A 10,068-nucleotide genomic window follows, 5' to 3' on the forward strand; every position below is an offset into this window, starting at 1 on the left:
GCAGAGTGGGCGTTTGCAATCTTTGCCTTGCGCTCAAGATAACCATCTTATCTAGATAGATAAGAGTGCTAGGCGCAACACCGAAGTCCGTGGCAATGACTTTTCCTTGCGCCCGCTGTCAACTGCCCTGAATATCTTTATCTTCGTTTCAAGCGAAACTGCTGTTTGTTAAGACGCGTTCCGCGACGGCGTCTACCGATTGAACTGCAGAGATAGCGCGCGCGGGTCGGAAATTGCGACAGCGGGGGTGGCGGGGATGGCCGGGGAGCCGGCATCGGTTCGATCACGTGCCAGTCACGTGCTAGGCAGCCGTTGACGCTAGATTCATTCGCTCTCCCTAGATGGCGTCGCGTGCGGAAGCGCGGGTGATTCAAACACATTTTAGGTGCGCGCGCTTCAAAAGATCAAAATTTAGCGTGTTTTGAGATTTTTCCTACTTGTTTGCGCATTTTCAGCCCCGTGAATACAAAAACTGCTTCGTTATAACCGATACAGTGTCAAATTTTGAATTTCTCATTTCGTTATACAGATAGAACTCCCTTAGAAATAAAGCATGTCCAACCACACTTTTCTTTCACTTCGTTATATCCGATAATTCGTTGTATCCGTGTTTGTTATAACGAGGTTCGACTGTATGTCCGAAAAATCAGGCGTCCGAATTTTCGGTCGTCGACTGTATTTGCTGCAGCAGTTTGAGGCCCCCGCACACTGATAGCACAGAGCACTTAATACATGTACAGACTCCCCTCTGGAGGAGAAATTCCAGAGGCCCGTGTACTGTGCGATGTCAGTGCACGTTAAAGAACCCCAGGTGGTCGAAATTTCCGGAGTCCTCCACTACGGCGTCTCTCATAGCCTTAGTTGCTTTGGGACGTTAAACCCCATAAACCAAACCAAACCAGACTCCCCTCTGAGTAGTTTACAGGCATAAATCATAAGTCCGCAATGTGTTATCCTTGGAAGACCTGAGCGGCTTTCAAAAGGTGGTTAGAAGTCTTGCTTCCTGGCTCCTGCCTCTGCCTGCCTGGCATGCAAAGAAGACCATAGAGATGCACGGCTCATAAACAAAAGGAAGTGGCCAAATTTTGATCAATGACTGGCTGTATGGTGAAGTAACCTGTCAAGGGAAATCACAGTGCAGTTAGTCCCAAAATGAAGTGGGTAAAGCAGGGCTTCTCAGACTGGTTTCTTTGGTGCACTCCTTGGGTCCTCCATGCACCTGAATTTGTGCATGCCTCTACCACCACTCTTTCTTTTACCCGCATTCTTTGGAAACTGATTGTACTGCAGTTGCTCATGGCAGTTTATCCTTGTATAAAGCCAGTAAGTATTTTGAGGACTTGTGCTCCCTTTGTGTGCATGTCAGGCAGTAAGGTATAGAAGCTGAGACGCACAGTGTTTCTCGGCATCTTTCAAAACCCATTGAGGTTTCGTAGGGCTAAAAAATAGGGGACTTCTGGTGTAAAGGACAGTGGCGATGGAGGGTTCCATGCAACAGTGTTCCAGAACCCCTGGTACTGTCAGTGATTTTGCACAACAGCGTGTGTGTGCGTGCGTCCAGGGGGCGAGATCGTGTCCACCTTCGGCCACCCCGAGCTGGTGAAGCTGGGCACGTGCGATCTCATCGAGGAGGTGATGGTGGGCGAGGACAAGCTGCTCAAGTTCTCCGGTGTGCCCCTGGGTGAGGCCTGCACCGTGGTGCTCCGCGGCGCCACCCAGCAGATCCTGGATGAGGCCGAGCGTTCCCTGCACGACGCTCTCTGCGTGCTCTCGCAGGTTGGTGGCTGTTACTATCCTGTGTGCATTTTTTTCGTTGTTGTTGTTGCTCGTGCATGTTTAGTCGACTCTCGGTAATTCAAACTCAAAAGGGTACCCAAGATTTGTTTGAGGTAAAGGAAGCCTTTTTTATTGCACTGATGTTTTTGGGACAAAATTGTCAGTAGCCGCAATGAAGTATAGCAAATGCCAAACCTATCCAAGCCAATCCGTTGTGCTGGATCAAAGAAGGCGCCTACCTGGGCGGGGACAAAGGTGAAGATTTGGCCATTTATGGCAGCGGTGGTCTCTCGCGTTTTTGTTTAGTCAAAAAATCACGTTTGGACTCCACGGGGTCTGAAATATTGGTCTGGATGTACGAAGTCTTATGAGGTACATGGTGGTTCCTCACTAAAGTCCGAATTATCAGAGTTCATTAAATTTGTTAGATACTGTATATTACGTAGGCTAATACCGTAAAAACCCGCATATAATACGAACCCGAATATAATACGAGGTGAAGTTTTAGAGACGCGAAATGGGAAAAAAAGTTTCACCCACGTATAATACGAGTGACGCAAGCTCATAGAAGACATTTATTCAAATTGCATCCCGCACTTCACTTCAATTACTTTCTTCTTCAGTAGCGCTTTCTTCGGACATTTCTTTGTCCGGCAAATCATCCCAAATGTACTCATCTTCTGTGCCATCGAGGGCGTTCGAGATGCCGCGCTTCTTAAGCCCGCTTTGGCCGCCCGGTTGGCATCACTGCAGGCTCACCTGAGTGCATCCACTCTGCGTAGCATCGCTTGACTGCGTCCTTGAACGGTTTGTTTACACAACCATCAAGCGGCCGCGAAAGCTTCGTCACGTTCCGCTGCACGCGAAAAGGGCTTCTTTCTGTCGTGGCCATCCACGAATGCTTCCTTCGACGACACCAAACTGCCTTCCGGCCGCACCGTTGCCGATGTTCTCCGCAGCTAAAATCGCTTGAAAGTAGCCAAGTACTGTTTTCGAGACCGTGACATCGTGCTCCCTAAAACAATATCCACTTCACGAAGGGTGCCTTACATGCGAGCACGTGCGTTGTCAACAGGCGCACGGCACACCGCGACCACCCGGCGCACCCAACAGATCAACAAAGACACGACGTCAAGACGTCGTTTGCCGAGAGTAACGAAGCCCAGCCGTAGCCACGCCGCAAAAACGAAACCAAAACTTTGAGCAACTTCGAAAATTTTACGAGGCGGAAATTTAGGACGCTAATTATGGGGAAAAAACCTCGCATTATACGCGGGTTTTTACGGTAAATAGCATAGAATGTGCGAGTCCTGATTGCTGCTAAATGTTTTGCACCACCGTTGTTGCATCAGCTTGAACTTTGGCACTCAGAACTGATGTTGTTCACCATATTTTAAAGCTCACTGAGGGAACCATTTCATTGGTTACTGTCAGTGACTGCGTGCATAATTACCGTATCCGGTGTGCCTTCATCTTTGGGCTCACTATGGGTTTCACTTCACTATGTGTTTCCAGGTTGTGAAGGACAAGCGCGTGGTGTTTGGTGGCGGCAGCTCGGAGATGCTCATGGCCGGAGCCGTGTGCAAACTGGCCGAGTCCACCGCTGGGAAGGAGTCGCTTGCCATGGAGGCATTTGCCAGGGCACTCAGACAGGTACGTGCATCCTGTTGTCAGTGTAGCCTCTGTTGTTTCACAAGGCATTTTTGGTTGTTGTTTTTTAAATCTTTGCTCACTTTAGAGATTTCTGGCATGAGAGTGTCTTGTAATGTGGAACGTACCGTATTTACTCATATAATCGGCGCACTCGCATAATAGGCGCACCCCCAGTTTGGTCGCGAAAAATCGGATTTTTTTATTTCCGCGCATAATAGGCGCACCCCAAACTTGACACTGTGATCAATACTGTACTTACACACAAGCCGACGCCTACCCGCTACCGTATCTTCTCAGGTGAAAAAAAAAAACAGGCATGCACATTCCACAATCCAAGCTTATTTCACCATGACATACAGTGAAAGCTCGTTAATTCAAAACTCGATAATTCGAATTTTCGGATAATTCGAACTACACTACTTGGTCCGGCCAAGCTCCATAGATATCTGTGTATAAAAAAGCCCGTTAATTCGAAAGCGAGTCGGTTCCGTTACGGATAATTCGAACTACGCGCCACCGCGTCTGGGCGGCTTGGCACACAGCATGTGGCCAAAAAAAAGCACCTCCTCCGCATAGTTAGCTGCCTACGTCCTAAACGGGCACAGAAGATGGAACTAGATAAAACCTTGGAAAAGTGGGTAAAGCTTAAATGGCACCATCACCGGCGCGGTGGCCAGCGGCACCGGAGGGTAGGGTTTGGCGACCGCACTGGCAGCTGCCTGCCCTCTTTTCCGCGCAACCTCCGGAACTCGCATCTAAATACTCGTTAATTCGAGCCCTGTTAATTCGAAAATACGGATAAGCACTGTCAGCGCGGTCCCAGCCAACGCCCATGAAGGCTATGACTTCGGACCGGCGCTACAAATTACGAGCGAAAAACTTTTTTTTTCTTTGCGAGTGTCGTCCATGCTTCCACCCATCGGTCGGACGCGAGGGAAGCACGCGCTCAGCCGCGAACAAGACGCCCGCTTTTGAACTAGGCTTGCGCAACCGAACAAGCGCTGGCACTTTGCCAAAGTTCGCTTCCCCCTTGCTGGAGCTACCCCCCCCCCCCCCCCCCCTAAGAATCTGAAAAAAAAAAAAAAGCGTCAGTCGTTAACGCTTCCCTCCGTTTGCCACCGTCACGGCCCACAACGCATTTCTTGGCGGCGCGCCAAGATGCTGCGCAGCGATGACAGTCGTTAACGCTTCCCTCCGTTTGGCACCATCACGGCCCACAATGCATTTCTTGGCGGCCAAGATGCTGCGCAGCGATAACATCACTTATCGCTGCGCAGAATCTTGGCGCCCCGCCAAAAGCGTTGTGGGCCGTGACGGTGCCAAACGGAGGGAAGCGTTAACGACTGACGCTTTTTTTTTTTTTTTTTTTCAGATTCTTAGGCAAAAATTGGGGGGGGGGGGGGTTCATTATGTGAGTGGGTTCGTTACGCGAGTAAATACCCTACATATACCGTAATGTAAATGGTTCTTGTCAGTTTTTTCGCGGCCATTCGATAATTCGAACTTTTTTCCCGGTCCCGTGAAGTTCGAATTAACGAGCTTTTACTGTATCTGTAAATAAATTGTGTGTGCAGTTGACGTCTCTCGCCTGTTCAAAGAAAGGTAAGTAGGTAGCTTTCAGTTTTACTTTTATGCTGGATTTATTGGTAAATGTGAGGGTAGTCAAGTTCTTAACATATGTTTAATTTTTAAGCGTGAGAATGCGAGTCGAAAATTTACGGAAATTTTACCCCACGTAATCGGCGCACCCCAAACTTTGAGCCCGATTTTCTGAAAAAAAAGTGCGCCTATTATGCGAGTAAATACGGTAGTCTGTTGTGAAAGTACAGCTATTTTAATGTAGCTAGGTTCAGGTGTGATGCTGCTGTGTCTTTCCCTCGTTATCTTCACTGTTGGGATCCTAGCCGTATGCGTGTGTGCTTGGAGCTAGTATTCCTCCTTAGTTTTCAAGCGCGCTAAAAGAGCAAATTCAGAGTGAAGCATGCTACCCATAAGACTTGCACGAGAGAAGGTTGGAGCGGAAGGATTATAAGGAGTGGCTTTAGGAGAAGCTGACTGCTCCTCTGTGTGGAGCTGCAAAAACTGTACAAAAGCTCGTTAATCCAGATAGTTTAAACTTCTGGCTCGGTCTCGGCCTACGATGATGCAAGTCTGTGGCATGGGACGCTCACTGATGTCAGTGCTTTAGGTCCCTCCCACCTTTTCTCTTTGCTTTAGTGCTACTGAGCCATTGCCTTTGCTTCCATCTTACTTCCAGTGCGCTGAAACTACATGCTCATCATGTGCTGTTGTTTGAGTTTTTTTTTAGAAATGAGCCAAATCCACAAACCGAAAGTAACGCAACCCCAACTGTAGTGGCAAGCTAAGCCAGTCAACTTTCCTTTAAGAAACAGATCAGAACAAAATGGGTCAAATCACACCAACTGAGCTAGCCCGCAGTTCACGTTTCAAATTGAAAACGAGCCAAATCCTTCCACTGCATGGATCGAAATGAGCCAAATCCGTTCAACCAATAGGAGACTGACCCGGAGACCACGTGATTCAGCCAACATGGCAGCCTCCTTGTAGGCTCGTGCTGGCGGTGCTCGTGCGTGATAGCGCGGACTGCGTGGTCTGTTTCGCGAGCTCCTTTGTTTTTTCAAGACTTTTGCTTTGACGGACTTAGTTCCGCATGGATTGCGATGGGTATGAAGAGGTCGGTGAACGTTCCCTGGAAGGCGTAGTGTACCGAAGTAATGAGATCAACGTCCAACCTGCCTTTCAAGATTACTGAAACGAAGGTTTTTTACATTCAGAGAAATGTGACAGGCCGAAGCCCTCAAATTAGAGCCGAACCCCACTACAGGGTTTCGGTTTCTAATTTTGTATCGGTCCTAAAGAGGGGAAAGACCCTTGTACAAACACCGAAACAGTGCGAGCTGTATGCACACCACCTCAACGAACTGAAGGTGAGAGACGTGACCAACCTTCTGGTGACTCACTTTGGTGTGTCAAGGAAAGAAAATGAAGAACTTGCGTATTTTGAGGCTGCCTTTCGTCGCTGTCAAGAAAAGGAGCCCATGGCAGATTGCGAAGAAGGCTGCTTATGCTGCCAGGAAGACAGGCCTGCTGTCCATGTATGATTGCAAAGCGGGTGACGCGTACTTGTAATTTTTTTTTTCTGCTGAAGTCACAGCACAAGCATTTTTTCCATATTGTTTTGAATGTAACCTGAAACATACTGCAGTAATAATAAAGTTTCGAGAAGAAAGCTGGGTCGATTCTAATGCTTCGCTTCGATATGAGCCAAATCCAATGTTTCCATTGTTGTATAGTTCAAACTATGCACGTAAATTTTGGGCGATCGATGCTGTTCGACTGCTCTATCTACCCCATAAAACCTGTGAGGTACTAGGTTGAATAGCAGCGCATTCCTTTCAGACAAGAAATTGTGGCCTTGTTCTAAGTTTCTGTTTTGGTGGATCTGGCTCATTTTGAAAAAAAACTCTTCGTTTATCTGCCGAGGCCTCCTTGCATGCTATGGTGTCACTTATGATATGTGTGATGCAGTAACAGTAGAACACTCGAAGGATGCTGGAGGCCCTTACGATTTTGGAAGAGTTCTGCTTCGGTGATGAGGACTGTACGCACGCATAAACCAATGATGGAGACGTGAAAAATAGTCACTGCTGCGCTGTTCTCATCTTGTATCTGGCATCCGTTGCCTAGTCTTTGATGAAATAAATTTACTTAGTTCGTGACAGTTTTCCGGGGTGATTTGATAGTTCAAAGATTTTTTCTGGTCCCTTGAGGTTCGAACTAATTTATTTTTACTGTGTTTTGAGTGTGTTTCTTTGTGTAGTGCCGTTAGGTGTTGTTAGGCTGTGAATGGCTGAGTTTGCCTGAGTGACACTAGATGACGGCTACGTTATGCCATGCAAAACAAACCACGCACGCTTTTCTGCAGTTGGGTAATTTGGCATCTTCCAAAGTAAGGCTGAGCATTGTGCACTGCCGTCACGGCGGCTTTGTGCTGCTGTTCGGGATGGAATTTCATTCTTGCGTGTGGCTTGTATATTTTGTGTTGCAGATCCCAACGATCATTGCTGACAACGCTGGTTTCGACAGTGCGCAACTGGTCTCCGAGCTGCGGGCGGCTCACTCAGAGGGCAAGAAGACGGCAGGCATCAGTAAGGCCCTGTTCGCAGCTACATTTTAAGGCAGAAGCCTTTAATAGAAGGTTGTCAGCAGAGGTGTCACGCGTTTTCTAGTCAGACCAGAAAGAAAAAACAAATCTTTGTGCACGATGGGATTCGAACCACCACCCTTCCGTTCTGCAGCCGATCAAGCGTGCTAATGGCTACGCTACTTCCTGCCAACGCATATGCAGTTCTCCTTGTCTAGGACACCGGAGAGTGCAGAAAGGCGTCGAATCAGACTGATGCCTCCCAAACGCCCTCCGGTGTCTCCAGCATTTAAGATTCACAAACAATTGTGCACTTAATTAACATCTTGACCACACAGCAGTGACACAAGCAGCAACACCGCGCTAAAGGCTTTCGCCTCACTGCACTTTAGGTCAACAAAGTGCCCCCCCCCCCCCCCCTGAATTTTTTTGTTGTTACTTTTTTTCTCGTGTTTAATTAGTGACAGAGGATAAGTCATTCTAGTGATGCTTGATAAGTGCTTTTAGTCTTGAGGACACTGGGCATGGCAGCGCCAAATTTTTAGCGCCAAATGCAAACTTCCTGCAGTAGCCCTACTGCTTGAGTTTCACTGAGCCCGATTGGCTTCAGTGTATGATCAATTGAGAGGCCTAGCTAGGCCTGACCAAATCAGGTATTGTGTTTTAGTATCAGCCTCTCCTAACCAGCTAAGCCTAGGCACTCATTGTTGAGTTTGAGTGTAACGAAATGCTCCGTGTGTGGATCAAGTCATGTGTAATTCTTCATTTATTTGTGTTGTCCATTGGAGGGTCTTGCTTTTTCTTTTTACATAAGTGTTGGCTGGCGGAGTATGCTTCTGTTGGCATCCACTTATGCAATATTATGCTCATACATTGTAATATTTGCCTATATTAGCCTCATTTGCCACTTGCTTTTCTCTTGATTTTAGAACATTCGAAATACGTCATGTTCAGTATCAACAGCCCACATCCTTTTCATTTCTCTTGACTGTTCTTGTTTAGTTGTGATGAAAAGCACGATCTGCCCTGCCGCGGTGTCTCAGTGGTTATGGCGCTCGGCTGCTGGCCCGAAAGGCGCAGGTTCGTTCCTGGCCGCGGCGTCCGAATTTCGATGGAGGCGAAATTCTGGAGACCCGTGTGCTGTGCGATGTCAGTGCACGTTAAAGAACCCCAGGTGGTCGAAATTTCCGGAGCCCTTCACTACGGCGTCCCTCATAGCCTGAGTCGCTTTGGGACGTTAAACCCCCTTAAAACAAACAAACAAAAGCATGATCTTTGTTGAAAGCATTGAACCCAATGGGGTTGGGGGGACTGGTCCTCAGCCTTATGAAAAGCGGGTAGAGCTGTCATGGATGCTACGGGAACCCCACTGCATGGCCTGAAAGCGAACGTCTTGAGCTCTTCACTTTGACAAAGGCTTGCACAAATTTATTTGTGACCGCCTTGCTTTTGCGACTGCAGACATGACAGAGGCCAAGGTGGATGACATGGCCAAGCTGGGCGTCACCGAGGCCTTTGTGGTCAAGCGTCAAGTGCTGCTGAGCGCAGCTGAGGCGGCAGAGATGATCCTGCGGGTGGACAACATCATTAAGGCGGCACCACGCCAGCGCCACCCCGACAGGAGCCACTAAGCAATCGTTTTTTTTTTTTCCCTCTCTGCACAGCGTAACTTAATCGAGAAAAGGCGAAGGAGTTTTTTTTTTTGTTTCAGTTATTGTTTTTATGTTTCATGGCTGTCATCACTTGTAATAAAAATGAGTTCCCTGCTTTTTTGTCTTTTTCACTGAGGCATATGTACGGTGTTGGAAGCTTTCTTGTGCTGAAGTTCGTTTGAGGTATGTGTACGCTGTTGGAAGCTTTTTTATGCTGAAGTTTAGTTCTTTTGTAGGTCAGCTGCACATATCAATTTTATAAGTGAAGCCAAACTGTGCTCCCGTGCCTTTCCATTGCTTCCCATGGGACCTGTAACACCTGCAGGCCATGTGAAGTCAGTATCAATGTGTACAACCCTCAAGGGGATTTGGCCACATTGTCTTGAGCTGTACAACTCTTTCAATACCACGCCATAGGCGATTGGGCACACTTTTTACGATTCAAATCGCCCGCACACAAAGTGCAATTGAGTTTTTTTAGACGTGCTGCGCCATCTAGTTTGGGGGCTCAACAACTATTCTTTTGACTGCAGTTTTGGTTTCAGTGTTTTGACATGAAGTGGCGCCGTGAAAAATGAAACTGAACGGTCACAGCAACGTCCGCAGCCGAATATGGCGTCCACATCGCTGCACGCTCCGCGAAGGCGAAAGCCGACACTGAGCACTTCGGTCAGTTTTGATTCTGTTTTTCTGCGACCAAGCAGCCATTTTGAGTCGGACAATGACGTACAAACGTCGAGTTTCAGTTCCAACAGCGAGACTTCGTCTCAGGGGCAGCCTGGGACAGAGCGTGTACTTGCATGTAAGTTTTGTTTTCGTTCG

General features: G+C 47.8%; 1 protein-coding gene across 2 annotated transcripts in view; it reads left to right on the plus strand.

The window, feature by feature from the left end:
- The window catches only part of CCT2 (chaperonin containing TCP1 subunit 2), a 30,706-nt gene extending 21,343 nt beyond the window's left edge, over positions 1-9,363 (plus strand). For both annotated transcript variants that reach the window (XM_089560941.1, XM_089560940.1), the window contains exons 8-11: positions 1,562-1,776; positions 3,292-3,429; positions 7,499-7,598; positions 9,056-9,363. In XM_089560941.1, the coding sequence (XP_089417067.1) occupies positions 1,562-1,776; positions 3,292-3,429; positions 7,499-7,598; positions 9,056-9,225 (623 nt within the window). In that variant the 3' untranslated portion in view covers positions 9,226-9,363. The remainder of the gene's footprint in view (positions 1-1,561; positions 1,777-3,291; positions 3,430-7,498; positions 7,599-9,055) is intronic.
- The last annotated feature ends 705 nt before the right edge of the window (positions 9,364-10,068 follow it).

This window comes from Amblyomma mixtum, chromosome 9 (assembly GCF_055824585.1).
Source record: "Amblyomma mixtum isolate Tamu chromosome 9, ASM5582458v1, whole genome shotgun sequence".
Lineage (NCBI taxonomy): Eukaryota > Metazoa > Arthropoda > Arachnida > Ixodida > Ixodidae > Amblyomma > Amblyomma mixtum.